The 23245-nt window shown below is 37.1% G+C and overlaps 1 protein-coding gene across 1 annotated transcript in view; it reads left to right on the top strand.

The window, feature by feature from the left end:
- Positions 1-23245, top strand: part of GOLPH3L (golgi phosphoprotein 3 like) — a 42047-nt gene extending 18802 nt beyond the window's left edge. The window contains exons 3-5 of the mRNA XM_034989953.1: positions 11208-11339; positions 13547-13661; positions 20915-23245. Coding sequence (XP_034845844.1) covers positions 11208-11339; positions 13547-13661; positions 20915-21342 — 675 coding nt within the window. The 3' untranslated portion in view covers positions 21343-23245. The remainder of the gene's footprint in view (positions 1-11207; positions 11340-13546; positions 13662-20914) is intronic.

Genomic DNA, 23245 nt, shown 5'->3' with positions numbered 1-23245 from the left:
TTAGGTGTGATACTGGTATTACAGTTTTTTTTTTTTTAAACCTTCCTGCCTTGGGGAAAGCATGGTAAAATTTATAGATGATATGTTAACTTGGATTTATACTGAAATAATCTGGTGAGCAGGGAGAGTTATAGAAGAGAGATGATTATATTGGTAGCTGTTAAAGCTAGATGATGGATATATAGAGGTTCATGGTCTCTCCACTTTGTGTGTGTTGGGAACATTAAGCCAAAAATGTTAAAAAGAAAGAAAAATGATGTTTTCTTAACCACATGATTCCATTTTACACAATATCCTATTGACTCCCTGTTCTGAAAGATGATGAAATTACCACTCTCAGTTTGTTCTACCTCTATTCCCCAGTGTTTTGTGAAAACTTGTAATATATACATTTTGTCATTTCATAATTCACACAAAGCTATTCTTTGAAGGAAAGCTCCAAAATTGAAGTTGGGGAAGAAGCGTATGGGAAAATTAGTGGTTAGGAGAGAAGAAATGTATATTGTATGTATAAAGAAAAATCTGGTTTTACATAAGATAATAGGATGATGAAATTTCTGAGTCATTTTAATTTTTTATAATTTTTTTCTTTCCAAATTTTCTAAAATATATCTGTACTACTTTTTAATCAGGGAGAAAGCTGTTTGAAAACAAAATGAATCAGCATTTACTTAAGTTTTGCTCTTCTGAGATTTGATGCCGTAATTGCCTTAAAGTGTTTCTAAATCTATTTTAAATTATTTGAGAGTTGTGGGGAAATAGATTTAGAGTTACATATGTGTTTTCAGATTTTTACTCCCTTTTCTCAGCTATCTATTTTCTTTTCTCTTTGGATAGTGTGTAGCACTATCCTTTTTTCTCATAAGTAGCAAATTGTGGGAAAAGAAAGGCATGTAAGTTACTGGTTTTGGTGCTATAATCACTTTTAAATTTTTTAGAGTAAAAAATTAAGCATATTTTTGTTGGCAGGGAGATTTAAAGCTTATGTAGGAATATATAAAGATTACCAGTTGCTTTCCTTTATTTTGAATTTCTTTTTCGCCGATAAGGCATTATCATGGGTTTTTTTTTCCTGAACTTTTTTTTTTAACTTTTTTTTTTTAAGATTTTATTTATTTATTTGAGAGAGAAAGAATGAGACAGACAGCGTGAGAGGGGGAGGGTCAGAGGGAGAGGCAGACTCCCCGCCGAGCAGGGAGCCCGATGCAGAACTCGATCCCGGGACTCCAGGATCATGACCCGAGCCAAAGGCAGTCACCCAACCAACTGAGCCACCCAGGCACCCTTTTTCCTGAACCTTTGATAATAGCTTTATCTTAAGAAAAACCTCAGCTGGTGTTGAGAAAATTAATAAACTGATCATTATGACTAGCTTTGTATATTTCACCCAACTTCCTGAATAAGCCTGAAAGGATATAATCTTCATGAAGTTGATTGAGAAATTTTGTCCATTTGTTTAGTCCATCCTTAGTCATGCTGAAATCATGTGTTAAACCGGAATAACATCCAGGTCACAGTTCCTCCTTCCCCATTATGATTAAGCAGAGTGAGTTTTTAATGCTTAATCTCTTTTATGAAATGTCTCTATTGGCTATGTGGACATAGAAATATTAACTGGAGTTAGAATGAATCACATTGCTTTATAAAAGAGGAACTTAATTCAAATCTTGGAAGCTAATATTTCAGTAGAGCACTTTAAAGAAAAACAGTACATTTACTATTTTTAAAGTAAATTTTAGAGAGGGCGCCTGGGTGGCTCAGTTGGTTAAGCGACTGCCTTCGGCTCAGGTCATGATCCTGGAGTCCCGGGATCGAGTCCCGCATCGGGCTCCCTGCTCAGCAGGGAGTCTGCTTCTCCCTCTGACCCTCCTCCCTCTCATGCTCTCTGTCTCTCATTCTCTCTCTCTCAAATAAATAAATAAAATCTTTTAAAAAAAAAATTTAAAAAAGTAATTTTTAGAGAAAAAAATTAGTTTTGCTTGTATAATTTTCTGATAATTCTTTTTTTTCTGGTAATTCTTGACATCCCCTAGAGATCATTACACAGACATTGGGCATATAGAAAAGGCTTTAAGAAGACACAGTAAGGGGATGCCTGGGTGGCTTAGTTGGTTAAGCATCTGCCTTTGGTTCAGGTCATGATCCCAGGGTCCTGGAGAGGAGTCTCGCATTGGGCTCCTTGCTCCTGCTTCTCCCTCTGCCTGTCTGCTCCCCCTGCTTGTGCGCTGTCTCTCTCTCTGACAAATAAATAAAATCTTAAAAAAAAAAAAAAGACACAGTAAGATTCCTTTTCTCGTGGAAGGTGAAGCAGTTTTAATATTGAATCTTCAGATTTGGAGAGAGGGAAAGATTTTTTTCTGAGATTTTTCCTAATAAAATGATGTTTTGTCAGTGTATGTAACTTGGAAAAATTAGAAAACCATTTTTTAAAGCAGCCTTATTTTTTAAAGTAAGGTATTTTACGTAATTGTGATAATCTTGAATATACAATTATGTATTTGGCTGTTTTTCATTAAACTTTATCATAAGATTTTTCTTTTTTTGTTTTCTCTCTTTTTTTAAAAAAAATTTATTTTTAAATAATCTCTACACCCAACATTGAGCTCGAATTTACAGCCCCAAGATCAAGAGTCGCATATTCCACCAACTGAGCCAGCCAGGCGCCCCTACATAAGAATTTTTCTAACATTATTTTTAAAACTCCTTGTTAGCATAGTTTTTAATGATGCTTTAAGTTTTTTTGTTTTCTGTCCTTTTTATCCCAAGCAGGCAACTTTAAAATCTTTAACTTTCAGAGTTGTTTTAAGGCGTGTCTTTAAGGAAGTTCGAATAAAGAATACTTGACTAGATAGAAATTCAGCATAAAATGTTGACTGTCTGAATTTATTAAAGTCTGATTGCCTGGGGTGCCTGGGTGGCTCAGTCTGTTAAGCATCTGTCTTCAGCTCAGATCATGATCTTGGGGTCCTGGAATCAAGCCCCGTGTCGGGTTCCCCACTCAGCGGGGAGTCTACTTCTCCCTCTGCCCTTCCCCCTGCTTGTGCTTTCTCTCTCTCTCTCTCTCTCAAATAAAATCTAAAAAAAAAAAAGACATCTCATTGCCCTACCTTTTATAAGAACAAAATGACATTATCAAAAGTGTAAATATGTGGGGCACCTGGGTGGCGCAGTATGTTAAGCATCCAACTCTTGGTTTTAGCTCAGGTTGTGATCTCGGGATCCTGGGATGGAGCCCCAAGTCACACTCCTGGCTCAGTGGGGAGTCTGCTTAGGACTTTCTCTCCCTCTCCTTCTGTCCCTCTGCCCCTCACCACCCCCCACCACCATGCCCGTGCGTCTCTCTCTCAAATAAATAAATAACTCTTTTTTAAAAAATGTAACTATGTATAATCTTTGACCCCAAAATTTCTTCTAGGAAGAACACACAATGAGTATGTCTTCATAGCATTTTGTTGGTAATGACAAAAAATTTTAAGCAAATGTACACCAGTAAAGTCTTGAATAGATAAATTATAGTACATCTAAAGTGCAATACTATGTAGCCATTACGATGAATGAGGTAGATCTGTATTTACTCATGTGGGAAGATAGCCAAAATAATGGTTAACTGAAAAAGTTGCCACTCAGTATGATCTTGTTTCTGTAAATAATAATAAAGATAGAATATGTACATAAAATCTAGAAAGTACACACTAGACTTATCCCCTCCGGATAAACTTTCACTTTGTAAGTTATCCATTTCTATAATAAGATCTTTTTTCCTTTCTTTTTTTACAATCATTTATTACACTTCTAATTAAGACAAAGTTCACTATTCAAAGATCTCATTCTGCCAAGTCTTCAAGATTCTCTGTTGGTCATGAGGCAATGTGCGATTCCATTTGTTTTAGTAGATCCTAAAATTTTCCTCTTTCTCTTTTCCCTCGTGTGTATAGCCTTTGGTAACTACATTTAATGACTGAATGGTGAACTTTATTTTTTTTAAATATCTTTTTTTTTAAAGATTTTACTTATTTATTTGACAGAGAGAGACACAGTGAGAGAGGGAACACAAGCAGGGGGAGTGGGAGGGGGAGAAGCAGGCTTCCCAGTGAGCAGGGAGCCTGATGCAGGGGATGCGGGGCTCGATCCTAGGACCTGGGATCATGACCTGAGCTCTTAACAACTGAGCCACCCAGGTGCCCTGAATGGTGAACTTCAGTATGCATGTGCTAGATCATCCTGCATAGTAAAGCATTGGCCCTTTAACAAAGAATCTTTATTATAGATGTTTTGAGAATTCACCAGTACAGCTGGATATATTTATTTAGAAGAATATGGACCTTATAATTATAACTATTTCTTTAAACTCCACATGTGTATTTTTAAGCTTTTTTCTATTATGATGCTTGACTCAATAAAAAGAAAGTTTAAAAAAAACCCATTTGGGTAGTTTTACATTAGATGCTATGATGGGAATGATACTAAAAAACATAATTTCTACATCCTGCTCTTCATTGTTTCTTTATTTACAGTGCTTCTCATTTACAGTTCTGTTGACAATCTGACATCACTGTTACTGTAACAGAAGTAACATGGTCAAGAAGAAATGAAAAAACAAACAAATTAGTTTCCTCTAATTGCTTTAATACTGGCAGATGTGTTTGCACACCTGTTGAGATTTATAAAATCACCAAGATTATATAAGTTATGCCTAAATAAATTATGTATCCTGAAGAAAGTTATAGTTTAACCTTAATTAGGCAGCTGAGTTGCATAAAACCAAGGATTAATCTTTTAAAAAGTCTGCTCCCTCCTTAAAGAGGCAGGTAGAGGCAGAACTGATCCCAGCTTTGAATCTAAGATCAGGTCCACAGGAAATATGGATAGGTTTAGGGATGTATATGGTTCAAACTGAGCTTTTGCCAGGTTAACATATTTACTTTCAATCATAAATTTATGCTGTGAAGAAACATTGAGAAATACTATGTATTAGTCCAGTACTCTCTCCTTAAGGAATTTAGAGTCTACTGAGGGCAGCTGATTACAGTGTGATTAATGATAAGGGATAAGTATATATAGGCACACCCAGGTGGGGAACCTAACCTTGAGGGTGGAGTAGAAGGAAAGACATTGTTAGAGAAGGTACATGGGAGATGTGATCCCTGTACACAGTCCTTTTTTTTTTTTAAGATTCTTTTTATTTTTTTTTTTATTTGAGAGAGAGAGAATGAGAGAGAGCACATGAGAGAGGGGAGGGTCAGAGGGAGAAGCAGACTCCCTGCCGAGCAGGGAGCCTGATGCGGGACTCGATCCAGTGACTCCAGGATCATGACCTGAGCCACCCAGGCGCCTCCCTCTACACAGTCCTTAAGAACAAGGGGGAATTGGGGGAAGAAGGGTACTGGTTCTTCTGGACAGAGAGCAATGTGTACAAAGGCCAGTAGGTAAAAATGATATATTAAGAGTACTTAAAATAGTTCTGGGGGCGCCTGGCTGGTTCAGTCTGAGAAGCATGCAGTTCTTGATCTCGGGGTTGTGAGTCTGAGCTTCACATTGGGTTTAGATATTACTAATAAAATAAATTTTAAAATCTTTATTAAAGGAGGGACATCTGGGTGGCTCAGTCATTAAGCGTCTGCCTTCGGCTCAGGTCGTGATCTCAGGGTCCTGGGATCAAGCCCCTTGGGCTCCGTGCTCCGCGGGAAGCCTGCTTCTCCCTCTCCCACTCCCCCTACTTGTGTTCCCTCTCTCGCTGTGTCTCTGTCAAATAAATAAATAAAATCTTTATTAAAAAAAAATAGTTCTGGAAAGCTGAGCATAGTGTTCTAGGGGAAAGAGGCCAGGGAGAGACCAGTGAGTAGCCTCTTGGCTCGAGTGTTATACTAAGGAATTTGGACTTGACTGGGAGAAGCATTGCAAAGATTTTTAAATAGAGGGGAAGAGAGTTATATCATTATTAGATCTGAGCATAAAGATCATCCTGGCTGTAATGGGAAAACTGGAATTAGAAGACCTCTATCTCTGGCAGTATAGTGGTCAGATATTAAGTCTTGAATAAACATAATTTCTAAAGTACTGTTGGACCTTTGGAAATTAAGAAATCTTCGGGGTCGGGTGCCTGGGTGGCTCAGTTGGTTAAGCGACTGCCTTCGGCTCAGGTCATGATCCTGGAGTCCCGGGATCGAGTCCCGCATCGGGCTCCCTGCTCAGCAGGGAATCTGCTTCTCCCTCTCCCGCTCCCCCGTCTTGTGCTCTCTCTCTCTCATTCTCTCTCTCAAATAAATAAAGAAAATCTTTAAAAAAAAAAAAAAATCTTCAGGGTCCCCAACAAACACCAAACTTAAAATCCTAGAGGTGAGCAATAAACAAACATGAAAACCAGATTGCTCTGGGACAAATTATCAAATCAGTCCTGAGATCCAGGAAATGGACACTCAGGAATAAACCTCAGAGTTGAGAAGAAATGGGGAAGCTAGGTTTAAATGTGGTCCCAGTTGAGGACGCCTAGCTGGCTCAGTCAGTGGAACATGCAACTCTTGATCTTGGGGTTGTGAGTTTGAGCCCCTCGTTGGGTGTAGAGATTACTTAAAATCTTTAAAAAAAATAAATGTGATCCCAGTTGTGTGGCAGTCCCCCAGTCCCTTCATGCCTGACTCTCAGCAGAAGCAAATACAGATCTTCCTCTCTGAAAGAAGACATCTTTAATTTAGGCCTTCAGGATCTCACAGATTCACAAAAAAACTGGGCCACTTCTTAATCAAATATTAAACATACAAAGAATCAAATACCCATGAGAAAGACTCAGCAGAAATCACAAAGATTCGTGGACCTCATATATTAAAATGATCAGACAACATAAAATATCTATGACATTTTAAATAAAAGAATCACAAAATGAACAACAAAAAGAAATGATCACAAATAATGAAGCAAATATGAAAAATAACTGCTTAAAACTTTTAGAAATGAAAAAATCAAAGTTGAAATCAAAATCTCATGGTTAGTTTAGCATATTAGTTACAGATGGAGAGAGTAAATTGGAAACCAGATATGAAATAAGCCTTTAGAAAGCAATTTAGAGGTAAAGGAAATGGAAAATATAAAAGAGATTAAAAGACATGGGGGTTAGAATAAGGAAGATTGACGTCCCAGAAGAAAAAAATAAAGAAAATGGAGGAGAGCTAAAATTCTTAGAGATAAGAAGTGAGAATTTTTGAAAAATAAGAAATGGACCTGCAGATACAGGAAGCATATGCCAAACAGAATAAGTAAATTCACACACAGTCATGCCATAGTCAAACTACAAAGCACCAAGAGAGAAGATCTTAAGGGACCTAAGAAAAAAAGAGAAATCACCTACAAGTGACCACAATCAATAAGAATGATACATTTCTCACTGCAACAATGGAAGCTGAAAGAGGAGGGCTTAATATCTTCAGTGTGATATGAGAAAACTGTCAACCTAGAATGTTATGTCCAGAGAAACTATGTTTAAAAAATAATGTTGAAATAAAGACCTTTCAGATAAAATAGTTGGCCTCCAAAAGACTTTCACTTAAGGAAATTCTGCTTTAGGAAAAAGGAAAATGGTATCAGAAAGGAGGTCTAAGATGCAGGTAGGAATGGTGAGCAAAGACATTGGTAAGCATCTGAGTAAATCTAAGTAAGTGCTACCTGTATAAAATAATAGTGCTAATGCTAATAATAATGTCTAACATGTGAGGTAAAAAAAGATAAAATATTGGTCAACTAAAAGAGTGGTTAAATATTGATTCATTTCAAAATAATTAAATTTTGTATTAATTTTAAATTAACTGTCATGCATGTTAAAATTTCGAGGATAACTTTCCTAAAGTAAAGAGATTGCATAACTTCTAAACCAATAAAGAGGAAAAGTGGAATTAAAAAAAATTTTTTTTAATTCTTTGCCACTCTTTAGCTTTGTAACTAACCCCTGTCATGTCACAGAACCTCCATTAGTTTCCTTATCTTTAAAATATGGATAGTAGTACCTCCCTTATATGGTTGTTGTGAAGATGTGATCAGATAGTGCATGCAAAAAAGCTGAACACAAGTCTACATAGTAAGTATCCAATAAATATTAGACATTACTACTATTCATAGTGATTTATGGAGCACGTGACTGGCACAGTTGGTGGAGCATGAGGCCCTTGATCTTGGGGTCATGAGTTCAAGCTCCACGATTCAGCATGGAGCTTGTTTTTAAAAAATTAAAAAGTAAAAAGTAAATTTAAAAAGTTTTTTTAAATAGTGATTTATATAGTAACCATTAAAGGTGATACTTTAAAGCCATGCTAGAACTTCCCTGCCAACGTCTCATCCAGCTTCTCTTCCATGAGAGTGAGTGCTACACCCAAAGATGGCTAGAGTGTTGAACAGTTCTAATAACTCTGACGGGTCATCTTGTGTTAATCGTAACTCCTTGCCCAGAACCTTCAGGATTCAATATTGCCTTTCAGTAAAAGTTCAGAACATCAAGACTTTCCACAGCCTGGCCCCAACCAACGTGATCTCACATCCTTGAGTTAGATCTCTAAACATATTTGATGTCTCTTTCCTTTATACTTTTGCTTAGAATGCCCTTTTGAAAAATAGTAGAATTTGGGTGATTTCCTTCATCTTCATCTGGAAAACCCTCCCTTTTCTGAAAAATTCAACCTATTCTTCAAACTCCAGTTCAAGTCCCATAAAAGTTTGACTATCCCAAAAAGAATTTGTAATTTGAAAAGCTATCATCTAAACCAAACTTAGTCATTTTTGCCTGTCTTCTGCTACTTTTTCAGTTGAGCTTTTATTTAAAATTTATATTATCACAGAATTTTCCTCACATTTGTGTGGTATTTCCAGTTAGATTTGTTTGTTCCTTAAGACAGTGGGTATTTCTTTTACATCTTTGTATAGCTCCTAGGGAAGGGAAACTAGTATTTAAGTGCCTACTATATGCCAGGCACTCTACTAAACGCCTTCTTACATGTAACATCTAACTTATTCCTCACAGCCAACTTAGAAGGATAGATATTAGTGTTCTTGTTTTACAGATGAGGATATTGCACTTGAAAATGGTTAAATAACATACCCAAGGCACTTAACTAGTCAGTGGCAGAGCTGGGTTTCTACCACACCACCCATCAAAATACCTTGCAAAGAAAACATGTCTTGGAGGAGTAAAAGGCTCAAATGGTTTATACATTTTTCTACTTATTTATATTCTACTCTGAAATTTAGGGTGTCATGGAAACATTTCCAAGAAGCCAAAATTCTTTTCAAAAATTAAAATTTGACATGCCAGTTATCAACAAACAACTGAACCATGAGAATTCACAAAGAGCTGGAAGTCAGACAGAAAACCTTATTTAGGGGGTTTAGATTAAGGGGATTAAAGAGAGATTCTGTTCTCTTATTCTATGCTTTGAGTTCATGTAATATGACATGAAATGAATCACAACGCAGTGAACCATCCTTAAGGTGCTTGCTGCAAGTCCATAACACTTTCAGAACATTCTTTCTCAACGAGAGGTCTGGTGATACCAATTCTTGCAATTCCAAACAAAGAGGGCAGAAGTGTGTTTTCATGGAACTATCATCTCCTGTGGTTCCCAGTTAAGACTTAGATTAAGGAAGTCCATAGCATGAGGAATGTTCCTGATGTTAGCTGTCCTCAGGTTATCTATAAATCTCTTCTTCATGTACATCTCAAATCCCATCTTCTCCCATATTCTTTTCTTGGATCCCACAATACTGTTTCAGTATGTATAATTCTCTGCTGTACTAGAGTCTCTAAATCACACATTCTTTGTGATCACTCACAAACTATTCATAATGGCCACTGGGAATACAAAATTTGATATAACAGCCCAATACTCCCAAGATGTCAATAGGCAAGGATACAGAGAGGCACAGATTGGTTGTATTTTTAAAATTCCCTTTTGTTGTTTAAATGTTCTTTTGAAATATCTTTAAAATTTCAAATACCTCTCATTGGCAGTATTATTCATTCAAGTGTTCTTCACCTCCAGTCTCTGGTCCCAGGATACCCCTTGGTGAAATTATTGTGATGACTAAACAGAAAACTTATGCTGTTGCTTCTGCCACCATCTTTAAATCCAAAAGACGGTCTTCATACTGTATGGAGACTTCTGTTTCATGTGTTGGAGTGGATACTCCTCACAGATCAGAAAAACTGGACCGAGAAAGCTCAAGTTTGAAAGTTACCTAAAGAGTGTCCTTGGAGGGAATTGTAACCAGGCATGTTGACTGTTTTCGTTATTGACATTGGACTAAATCTCAGGAGCTTGAATGGTGGAGATGTTATTTCAACAGAGAAGCTCAGGATGGTGTGATGGCAAGGCTTCATTTCAGTGTTTCCATAAGTATAAATATAGTGAACATATTTATAATTTTCACTTATTACAGGGTAAATTTAAAATTGATTGATAAAAAAATTACCTTTTTCCAGATTTCAAAAAGCACAGAAATTTGTGAAGGATATTATTTTTACTTCTTAAATGCTTTTTTCCCCCTCCTAATTCTACTTCCCGACATTATCTACTGTTAATGGAGTTTTGTGTGTATCCTTTTGGGGTATATTGATGAACAAATTGTTATGCTAGTAGTCTTTTGGACCCATATATTAGCTACAAATTTTCTAGGCAGTTACATGCTTTATATAGAAATTATTTTTAATTTCTCTAATTTGTTGAAAATAGTCCTAGTATTTCCACCTTATTGGAATTAAGTATATCCAAAATTTATATTCTGAGTCAAAAGTAGAAATTTTCCCCAAATGGTATAGATTGTCCTTGTCAGTCTTGTCTCCCAGTGTTTGTTTATGAGACTTCTGTTTTCTTAAACAGTACAAACATTACATTTCAATGTTTTAATCTTTGAAAATGTGGTATTACAAAAAAAATGGCTTGTCATCTTCATATGTCCTTAAACCTTACTAGTCACTTGTTATTTCATTTTCCTCTGTGTTTTCTTTTTCATTTCTCTCAGAATATTAGTGTTTTTGTTACTGATTTCTAAAAGGTCATTTATGACTAAGGATGTTAACCATGCATTGCAAAAGAAATACCATGTGTTCTCACCACCATTTTACTGTGATGTTTTACTTTTTGGTTGTATAGAAGTTGTGTATTCAAATATAATAATGTTCTGCTTAAAAAAAAAAAAAAATTCTTTCTCTCCTCTTTTGCCTTCTCTAGGGTTACACATCTTTCTGGAATGACTGCATATCATCTGGCCTGCGAGGGGGTATCCTGATAGAGCTGGCCATGCGGGGTCGAATCTATCTGGAACCCCCCACGATGCGTAAGAAGCGACTACTGGACAGAAAGGTACAGCACCTCTGTGGACATCCTCCTAACTTATGAAAGGGCAGATACCAATGCTCCATTCTGGAGGAATGGGAAGTTTTTTGTTTTTTTTTTTTTTCAAGGGGCTTTAACTCATGACCCTGAGATCAAGACCTGAGCTAATATCAAGAGTCAGATGCTTAACCAACTGAGCCATCCAGGTGCCCCTGGGGGGAATGGGAAGATCTGAGTAGTGAGACAAGATAAATATCACTGACTCAGTTGTTCCATTGTCTAACAGTTTTAATTAACCTATAGCAGAGGGAGAAATTCAAATATCCATCATCTAAAGAGTTTTAAGAAGGTTATGGTTTTGTCTTTTTTATGCAGAAAAATCACTTTAGGATGCTGTTATTACTCCCTCTATATAACATTATGAAATAGAGTGTTATATAGTAGGGGGGCAAACACATGGGTCAGGTGAGTCTTTGTTTAACTCTAGTCATGCTCAAATAACCATTAGATTTTTCTCCTTCCATTTACAGCAAGTCGGGTCCACCATATGAGCTATACTTCTGTCTCCATTTTTTACTATTTATTTTTTCCACTCATAACTTCACTGTCATACTCAGAACTCTACCAAAACTACATTCTTTAGGTATCACCAGCAGGCTCTGTGCCCAGTGTAGGGCTTGAACTCAATCCTGAGATCAAGAGTCACATGCTCTGAGCACCTGGGTGGCTCAGTCAGTTAAGCGTCTGCCTTTGGCTCAGGTCATGATCCTGGGGACCTGGGATGGAGCTCTGCGTCAGGCTTCCTGCTCATCTGGCGCCTGCTTCTGCCTTTCCGTCTGCCGCTCCCCCTCCTTATGCTCGCTCACTCTCTCTCTCTCTCTGTGTCAAATAAATAAATAAAATATTTTTAAAAGTGAGGGGTGCCTTCATGGCTCAGTCTTTAAGCGTCTTCCTTCCACTCAGGTCATGATCTCAGGGTCCTGGGACTGAGTCCCACATCCAGCTCCCTGCTCAGCGGGAAGCCTCCTTCTCCCTCTCCCACTCCCCCTACTAGTGTTCCCTCTCTCCCTGTGTCTCTCTTTGTCAAATAAATAAAATCTTAAAAAAAAAAGGGGGGCTGCGCCTGGGTGGCTCAGTTGTTAAGCGTCTGCCTTCCGCTCGGGTCATGATCCTGGGGTCCTGGGATCGAGCCCCGCATCGGGTTCTCTGCTCAGCCAGGAGCCTACTTCTCCCTCTCTCTGTAACCCTCCACCCCACTCGTGCTCTCTTGCTATCCCTCCCTCTCAAGTAAATAAATAAAATCTTAAAAAAAAAAAAAAGACACATGCTCTATCAACTGAACCAGCCAGGTGCTCCATCACCACCCTCTCTTTTGTCTTTATTTTTCTCTTTTAAGCTATATGTGGCATTTGACATTTTTGACCACCTCCTCCTACTTGAAATTTTCTCCATTCTTGGCCTTTGTTATATTACATTTTCTTGCTTCTCTGGCTGTACCCTATTTCTTGTACTTCATTCCTTAACATCTAAGTCTCAGTTTGTATCCTTTTGCATAACTTCCTGTCCTTTTGGAGCTATCATTTACCTTACAGCTTCATCTGTCACCTCCATGATATTAACCTATCAAATCCTAGGCCTTCTTTTTCTACCCTATTTAACTATTGAGTAGGCATTTCAACTTGGCTATCCCTTATCAGTTAAAATCAAACCTATCAACTTTTCTCCAAAACTGGTTCCTTTCCTGACTTTCCTATATTTATTATTTCACAAATTGGTTTTCCAGGGCGCCTGGGTGGTTCAGTTGGTTAAGCGTCTGCCTTTGGCTCAGGTCATGATCCCAGGGTCCTGGGATCAAGTCCCGCATCAGGCTCTCTGCTCAGCAGGGAGTCTACTTTTCTCTCTCCCTCTGCCTCTCCCCCCTGCGCATTTTCTCTCTCACTCTCTCTCAAATATATTTTTTTAAAAGTTGGTTTTGCAGACCCAAAGACTTATTATTGCGTATTTTTTCCATGATCATTTATATCCAGTTTGTCGCTAGGGTCCACTTCAAATGTTATTTTTGTCTCCTTACTATTATCCCATACTAAATTTTAAATTTCTTGAGGAAAGGAACAGTATACTAAGTTGCTTTGCATTTCCTACAACACTTAACCAATAATACATATATGGTATACTGAAAGATTTTAATTTGAATTAAGTAAATGAACTAGGGTCCCTTGATTCTTCTTTTAAAGGTACTGCTAAAGTCAGATAGCCCAACAGGGGATGTTTTACTGGATGAAACTCTCAAACACATCAAAGCAACTGAACCCACAGAAACCGTCCAGACATGGATAGAGCTACTCACAGGTAAAATGGCTCAAATGGTTCAAAAATCCCACACTTTGTAATCTTTATGCTACTAGTTCAAGAATAGGAGTACAGGAATTAAAGCTGCTGGGTAAGAAATACATGGTTCACTGTTTAAATGTATTAAAGAGGGACAGAAAAGGCATGGTTAATCAATACATAAAGTTTTCCAAGGTTTCATCTTACTTCTGCCACCCCACCCTATAAGTTCTCTAAAAATATTCTTCACAAGAAAAATGTTTAACATCTTTATTGATATATAATTCATACACCATACAGTTGACCCATGGAAAGTACACAATTAAATGGATTTTAGTATATTCACACAATTGTGCAACCATCATCACAATCTAAATTTAGAACATTTTCATCACCCCAAAAATAAACCCCATACTAATTAGCAGTTTTTTCCAAGCCTCCTGCCCAGCTCTAGGCAACCACTAATCTACATTCTGTCTCTATAGATTTGCTTATTCTAGATATTTCATATAAATGAAATGTACATTTTGTGTAACTGGCTTAAGATATAATTTTTTTTTTTTTAAGATTTTATTTATTTATTTGACAGAGAGAGACATAGTGAGAGCAGGAACAAGCAGGGGGAGTGGGAGAGGGAGAAGCAGGCTTCCCGCGGAGCAGGGAGCCCGATGCAGGACTCGATCCCAGGACCCTGGGATCATGACCTGAGCCGAAGACAGACGCTTAACGACTGAGCCACCCAGGCGCCCCAAGATATAATATTTTTAAGGTTCATCCGTGTTTTAGCATGTTCCAGTACTTCATCCTCTTTTTTTTTTTTAAGGGCAAGTTCAAAAACTTTAATATAAGTAAGTAGATCTGTGGTATAAAATTTTAGGAGAAAGCAGGACACTTTGAGATCACAGCCAGTGTTACCTTCTGGGACAATTTTTTTAATGGAAATTTTTACTGAGATATTTGTAGATTTACATGCAGTTGTAAGAAATAATACCGAGAGATCCCTTATACATTGCCCGGATCCCCCAGTGATAACCTTTTACAAAACTTTAGTATAATATGACCCACAGGATATTGACATTGATAAAATCCACCAATCTTATTAGAACTTCCCCATTTTTACCTTGACTCCTTTTTATCACTAAATAATATTTCATTGTATAGATGTACCACATTTATTTATTGATTCATCAGTTGGTAGACATTTGGATTATTTCCACTTTTAGGCTATTATGAATAATGCTGCTATGAACATTCACAGATGTGTTTTTTGTGGATGTGTTTTAATTTATATAGTTAACTTTTTTAATTGTAAAATATGCATAACATAATCTTTATTGTCTTAACCATTCATAAATGTATAATTCAGTGACATTAAATACATTCAAGGTGTTATGTAACCATCACCTCTCTCTATACCCAAAGCTTTCTCATCATCCCAAATATTCTTTCTTCCCACCCTCCTATTCTCTGGCAACCTCTTTTCTACTTGTCTTTATGAATTTGCCTGTACTAGGTAACTCATATAAGTGGAATCATACAATATTTGTCCTTCTATATCTGTCCTATTGCATTAAGCATAATGTTTCCAAGGTCTGCTCATGTTGTAGCATATATCAAAATCTCATTCCTTTTTATGGCCAAATTATATTCCATTGTTCAGATCTACCCTTTTTTTTTTTATTCATTTGTTGATGGACACTTGGGTTGTTTCCACCTTTTAGCTATTGTGGATAATGCTGCTATGAACATTAGTATACAGATATCTGTTCAAGTCCCTGCTTTCCATTCTTTTGGATATATAGCTAGGAGTAGAATTGCTGGGTCATATGATAGTGCTATGTTTTGAGAAACCATAAAACTACTTCCTGTACAGGCTACACCCTTTTACACTCTCACCAGCCATGCATGAGCTTTCTAGTTTCTCTACATTGTCATCAACACTTGTTCTATTTTTTGTTTTATTTTGTTTTTAATTATTAGCTCCCCTAGTAGGCATGAAGGGATATCTCATTGTTGTTTTCATTTGTGTTTCCCTAATGACCAGTGATGAGCATCTTTTCATAGGTTATTGGCCATTTGTATATCTTCTTTGGAAAAATGTTTATTCAAGTTCTTTGCCCATTTTTTTAATTAGGTTCTGTTGTTACTGTTTTTGTTTGAAGATTTTATTTATCTGAATATTTAGTTATTTATTTATTTGAGAGAGAGCTAGCAAATACACAGAGGGAGAGGGAGAAGCAGACTCCCCACTGAGCAGGGAGCCCAACACAGGACTCGATCCCAGGACCCTGAGATTATGACCTGGGCCAAAGGTAGATGCTTAACCAACTGAGCCACTCTGTTGGCTCCCTATTGTTATTGCTGTTGAGTTTTAGAAGTTCTTTATATTTTCTGGATATTAATCCCTTATCAGATCCATCATTATTTACCAATATTTTCTCCCATTCTGTAGGTTGTCTTTTCAACTTTTTTGATGGTAATCCTGGATGCACAAAAGTTCTTAATTTTGATGAAATCCAGTTTATCTATTTTTTCTTTTGTTGCCTGCACTTTTGGTCTCATATCCATGAAAAGACTGCCCTTTCCCCATTAAATAGTCTTATTAGCCTTGTTGAAAATCAGTTGATCATAGATGCGAGGATTTATTTCTGGGCTCTCTGCTCTGTTGCTTTGATCTATGTTTGTCCTATGCCAATACCATACTGTTTTACTTACTATAGTTTATAGTAAGTTTTGAAGTTGGGAAGTATGAGTCATTTTTGAAGGACAGTTTTTCTGGGTATAGAATTCTCATTTGACAGGTTTTTTTTCCTTTTATATCTTTGAATATATCAGCCCACTGCCTTCAGGCTTCCAAATTTTTTGATGAGAAATCTGCTGATAATATTACTGAGGATCCCTTGTATGTAAAGACTCACTTCTGTCTTCCTGGGTTGGTTGGTTGGTTGGTTGGTTGGTTGGTTTTTTAAGATTTTATTTATTTATTTGACAGAGACAGACACAGCGAGAGAGGGAACACAAGCAGGGGGAGTGGAGGAGGCGCCCTGTTTGTTTGTTTTAAGGAAAGGGGAAGAAAAACTACTAAAGATTTTATTTATTTATTTATTTGAGAGAAAGAGAATGCTCACAACCAAGGGGAGGGGCAGAGGGAGAAGGAGATTCCCTGACGAGCAGGGAGCCCAATGTGGGACTTGATCCCAGGACTCTGGGATCATGACCTGAGTCAAAGGTGGATGCTTAACCGACTGAGCCACCCAGGCGCCCCTGGAGCCTAGTTTAAAAAAAAAAAAAAGATTCTAGGTTCTAGTATAATTGTTGTCTAGGTGAAGAGAGGAATGTCTGGCACTTCCTACTCTGTCATCATCCCTGATGTCATACCTCAGTGATTAATAATTTAAAGAACCTTATCATCTATGTCCAGTTTGAGTTTGTCATTAGGGCCCACTTCAAATATTATTTTTGTCTCCCCACTATTACCCCATACTAGACTTTAAACATCTTAAGGACAGGGATGGGGCCAGTTTTTCAAAGTGGCTACACCATTTTATATTTCCACACCAATGTATGAGTTTTCTTTTTTTTTTTTTTAAAGATTTATTTATTTGACAGAGAGAGAGACAGCAAGAGCAGGAACACAAGCAGGGGGAGTGGGAGAGGAAGAAGCAGGCTTCCTGCAGAGCAGGGAGCCCGATGCGGGGCTCGATCCCAGGACCCTGGGATCATGACCTGAGCCTAAGGCAGACGCTTAACGACTGAGCCACCCAGGTGCCCCCAATGTATGAGTTTTCATTCTTCTACATTCTCATCAGTACTTGTTATACTCTGCTTTATCTATCCTAATGAATATGTAGTGTTATATCATTGTGACTTTTATTTGGATTTTCCTAATTCTAATGTTGTTGGCCATCTTTATGTACTTATGGCCATCTGTATATCTTCTTTGGAGAATTGTCTATTCAAATACTTTACCTATTTTTTGAGGTGCCTGGATGGCTCAGTCAGTTAAGCGTCTGCCTTCGGCTCAGGTCATGATCCCAGGGTCCTGGGATCGAGCCCCATGTTGGGCTCCCTGCTCAGCCGGGAGCCTGCTTCTCCCTCTCCCACTGCCCCCTGCTGCTTGTGATCTCTCTTGCTCTCTCTGTGTGTGAAATAAATAAATAAAATCTTAAAAAAAAAACAAAAACAAAAAAAAACCAAATACTTTACTTATTTCTTAATGAGGTTTACCTTTTTTCTATGAGTTGTACTTTTCAAATATATTCTAGATACAAATCTCATCATGTGCAGGATTTGCAAAACTTTTCTTCCATTCTGTCTTTTCACTTCTTTATGGTGTCCTTCAAAGATAAAGTTTTCAATTTTAATACTTTTCAATTAATCTTTTTTTCTTTTATTACTTGTGTAATATCTAAGAAATGATTGCTTAACCCAACATCATGAAAATTTATTCCTGGGGCGCCTGGATGGTTCAGTTGGTTAAGCCTCTGCCTTCGGCTCAGGTCATGATGCCAGGGTCCTGGGATTGAGCCCTGCATTGGGCTCCCTGCTCAGCAGGGAGCCTGCTTCTCCCTTTCCCTCTGCCTCTCTCCCTCCCACTCAATCTCTCTCTCTTGCACGCACGTGCTCTCTCTCTTTCAAATAAATTTTTAAAATCTTATTTAAAAAATTTATTCCTGGGCGCCTGGGTGGCTCAGTTGGTTAAGCGACTGCCTTCGGCTCAGGTCATGATCCTGGAGTCCCGGGATCGAGTCCCGCATCGGGCTCCCTGCTCGGCAGGGAGTCTGCTTCTCCCTCTGACCCTCCTCCCGCTCATGCTCTCTGTCTCTCATTCTCTCTGTCTCAAATAAATAAATAAAATCTTTAAAAAAAAAAATTTATTCCTGCATTTACTTCTAAGAGATTATAGCTTTGTCTATTTCATTTAGGTCTGTTGTCCATTTTGAGTTAATTGTATATGGTATGGGATAGAGCTCCAACTTCAGTCTTTTGCATGAAGATAGAAATACAGTTGTCCTGGCACTATTTGTCCTAATACTGTTCTGTCCTCCATGATTTATCTTGGTACCATTGTAAAAAATCATTTGACCATAAATATATGGGTTTATTTGCGGACTCTTCTTTTGATCTATATGTCTATTCTTATGCAATACCACACTCTCCTGATTATTGTAGGGTTTGGTTTTTGTTTTGTTTTTTTGATTATTGTAGTTTTATAGTAGTTTTGAAACCGGGAACTGTGAGTCCTCCAACTTGATTCTTCTTTTTCAAGATTTTTTTGGCCATGCTCGGTCTTTGCATTTCCATATGAATTATAGAATTAGCTTGTCAATTTCTGCAATAAAGCAGGGTAGGATTTTAATAGGAATTGTATTGAATCTGTAGGTCAATTTGGGGGAATATTGCTATCTTAATAATATGAAGTTTTCCAATCTGTGAACATGGATGTCTTTCCATTTATTTAGATAATCTTTATTTCTTTCAATAATATTTTATAATTTTCAGTGACAAATCTTACACTACTTTTGTTATATTCCTAAGTATTTTGTTCTTTTTGATGCTATTATAAATGTAATTGTTTTCTTAATTTTATTTTCAGATTATTTGTTGCTAATGAATAGAAATTCAGTTGATTTTTGTATATTAATCTTGTATCCTGCAACCTTGCTGAATTTATTTGTTGCAATAGTTTAAGTGGATTCCTTAGATTTTTCTGTATACAAGATCATGTCATCTGAAAATAAAAATAGCTTAACTTCTTCCTGTCTGATCTGAATGCTTTTATTTCTTTTTCTTGCCTAATTGCCTGACTAGAACCTCCAGAAAAAAAAAAATAGAAGTGATGAAAATGGCATCTTTGTCTTATACCTAATCTTAGCAGGACAACACTGACTCTTTCACCATTAAGTATGAAGCTAGCTGTGGGTTTTTTGTAAATGCCCTCTATCAGGTTGAGGAAGGTTCTACCTATTCCTAGTTTGTTGAGTGTTTTTATCATGTAAGTATATTGGATTTTGTCAGATACTTTTTCTGTGTTGATTGAGATGATCATTTGGTTTTGCTTTTCATTCTATTGATATGATGTTACATAATTGGATTTGGGGATATTAAAGCAACCTTGCATTTCTGGAATAAGTCCCACCTAATTTTGTTACATAGTGTTTATTATATGTTGCTGGATTTTATTTGGTAGTATTTTGTAGAATATTTTTGTACCTATAGTCATAAGGGATATTGGTCTATAGTTTTCTTGTGATGTCTTTGTCTGGTTTTGGTATCAGAGTAATACTTAAGGAAGTGTTCCCTTTTCTGTTTTTTTGAAAGAGTTTGTGAAGGATTAGTAGTATTCTTTAAACATTTGGTAGAATTACCAATAACCCATCTTAACCACGCTTTTTGGGGGGAGTTTTAAATTTCTTATTCAATCTATTTACTGTTACAGATCTATTCAGACTTTCTCTTTCTTCTTGAGTCAATTTAAATAATTTGTGTGTTTCAAGGAATTTGTCCATTTCTTTTAGGTTATCTAATTTGTTGGCATACTGTTGTTTATAGTGTCCTCTTACCACCCTTTTTATTTCTTTAAGGTCAGTGGTGATGTTTCCTCTTTCATTCCTAATTTTAGTCTTCTCTTTTTTCTTGGTCAGTCTAGGTTTGTCAATTTGTTGATCTTTTCAACTTTGATTTTATTGATTTCCTCTATTGTTTTCATTGTTTCAGTCTATCCCCTCTCTAATCTTTACTGTTTCCTTTCTTTTGCTCCCTTCATGCTTAATGTGCTCTTCTTTTTCTACTTTTTTAAGGTAGAAAGTTAGGTTATTGATTTGACATCTCCTTTTCTAATCTAACATTTGGGGTCATAAATTTCTCTCTTGGCACTGCTTTAAGCTGCAGCCCATAATTTTGGTCTGTTGTGTTTTCATTTTCATGCCACTCAAAGTATTTTTTAAATTTCCCTGTGATTTCTTCTTTGACCAGTTGGTTATTTAGGAATGGGTTGCTTAATTTCCACATATTTTTTAATTTCCCAGATTTTTGTCTGTTAATTTCTAATTTAATTCTATTGTGGTTGGATAGCATACTTTGGATGTTTTCAGTCCTTTTAAGTTTATTAAGGCTGATTTTATGGCCTACCATATGGTCTATCCTGGAGAACGTTCTATGTGCACTTGAGAAAGATATGTATTCTGCTGTTAGGGTGGAATGTTCTGTAGATGTCTTGTTAGGTCTAGTTGGCTTATAGTGTTGTTCAAGTCTTCTGTTTTTTTTCCCCAAAGGTGAAACCTGGAACCCCTTCAAATTACAGTACCAGCTGAGAAATGTAAGAGAGCGAATTGCAAAGAACCTAGTAGAAAAGGGTATTCTAACCACTGAGAAGCAGAATTTCCTCCTATTTGATATGACTACTCATCCAGTGACCAATACAACAGAGAAACAACGACTAGTCAAAAAACTTCAAGATAGTGTCCTAGAGCGGTGGGTAAATGACCCTCAGCGTATGGACAAGCGAACACTAGCACTCCTGGTGCTAGCCCACTCCTCTGACGTGCTAGAGAATGTCTTCTCCTCTCTGACAGATGACAAGTATGATGTGGCAATGAATCGAGCCAAGGATCTAGTAGAACTGGACCCTGAAGTGGAGGGGACAAAGCACAGTGCCACAGAGATGATCTGGGCTGTGCTGGCAGCCTTCAATAAATCCTAAAGCCAGTGGGTGGGTTTCTCCTTCTCCCCTGCTGGCTGGTGACTGTCAGAGACACCACACTGAGTTTTGTGTGATGAGATGTTTTTCATCATTTTTTTCCTTCTCTTGAATCAGATTTGTGATTTGGGGAGAGCAGCTTCAGGGCTTCTCCATAAACTTTGGCCATTGTAAACAGACTTTATTTCTCCTTATTTTTCCACTACAGAGGTGAATAAACTAGGTGAACCCACACACACCCAATTATCATTTTTTCTCATTTCTTGGTTTACTTCCACCCAGTGTGCTTTTGGATAAGCAGGAATATCTAAGTGGGATTTGAAGTTCTCCAGTCAGAAAATGTGAGTGAGATATAGAGCAAACCATTTATTAAGTTTTTAAAAATTTGTTTTCTATCTTTTTTTTTTTTAAGTAGGCTCCACGCCCAACATGGGGCTTACTCATGACCCCAAGGTTAAGAGTCACATACTCTACGGACCGAGCCAGCCAGGCGCCCCTGTTTTCTACCTTAAATACATGTTTTCACAGTCTTTGTCTCTCAGAATCTACTAAGTAATGTAGTTATTGAAATAACTGTCTCTTTGAATAAGGGGCAGTGGAAACAAAACTGATTTTTGGAGCAGATGGTCTCTGGGATTGTATGTCCCACTAATGATTTTTTCTTCTTTCCTTTTCTAACCTAATGAGAAGATTGCAAATTTGATTGCCTGGTTCTCACAGCCCTAGAATCAGAAATATATTCTATACTCTCTCTTAGCATTATCCTACTCCCTCATTCATTAGGACAAAAGTCTGAATGAAAAAAAAAATGTATCTCTCAACCATGTCCTTCAGCCTTCAGTTATATGATTTATAAGGGAGGGAGGTAGCATGAGAATTTCCACCCATTAGCACATGACTGTCCTGATTCCTCCAGATATACTCTATATGTCTCTGAATTGAGGGAGTTATAAATTTCAGTTGCTGAATAGCAGCATCCTGAGTCCAGACAGTCTATCTAAACTCCAGATGTTCTTGTTCCCTATCTTCGACTTCCTTCATAAATTGATAGATTCTGTCTATATTTAAGGGTTCTAGGAGTATTTTTGTCTACATTTCATTCACAGTTACCCTCCTAGTCATTAGTCTTGTTTCAACACAACCATCTCTCTACCCAAATCTCTAAAAAGTTTCAATTTTTTCAATTCAATAGTGAGTGCAAAGAGAAGATTAAGATAAATCCTGTTTAGAAGAGCAATTTGGTGTCAAAAGAATGCTCATATAAAGTCTAGTGTTTGGGAATATAAAGAGGACAGACACCAAGTTGTGCTAAGGTCAAGCATTTATTATGCTAATATTTTTTAATGGAGCATGCTTCATGACCATTACAGAGAAACAGGTTGTCAGAGAGCTAATACAGACAACCCAGACCTGATATCAGATATTCAGTAATTAAATGAATGATTGTAACTTTCATTTCCTACCCCAAACCTGTTTAGCCCCACAAAATTCCCCAACTCAATTAACTCAATTAAGTTTTTCACTTCAGGTATTGCTTATGTGACTAGAGATACAAATTTTAGTGTGAAATGAATTCTAAATGTGAGCCTGAGTAGAGTTTCAGTCTGGCTCTCTGAAAGTACAAAAACCAGTCCATGTGTTGTATCTACCTGACTTAGTTTTCCTTTCCATTTGAACAATTCAGCAGGAATTGAAACCAGGTTTTCCTGTGGAAAGTATCAGCTTGATTGGGGGGGTGGGGGGCAGAAGTTGAGTTGAGTTCTTCCTTGCAACTCTTGGTCAGTGTTTATTTTTATATTGTATCTCAATGAGGATTTCTTCAGTTTGAATCTGTATTCACTGCAAAACACCTCCTTTAATGCATATGGCCTTCACTGTTCTGTACAATAAATATCAATTATTGGTT

This window comes from Mirounga leonina, unplaced genomic scaffold, assembly GCF_011800145.1.
Source record: "Mirounga leonina isolate KUSES-001 unplaced genomic scaffold, KU_Mleo_1.0 Mir_493, whole genome shotgun sequence".
Taxonomy (NCBI): domain Eukaryota; kingdom Metazoa; phylum Chordata; class Mammalia; order Carnivora; family Phocidae; genus Mirounga; species Mirounga leonina.
The sequence above is the reverse complement of the archived record's forward strand: the minus strand, read 5'-3'. Positions and strand labels throughout refer to the sequence as shown.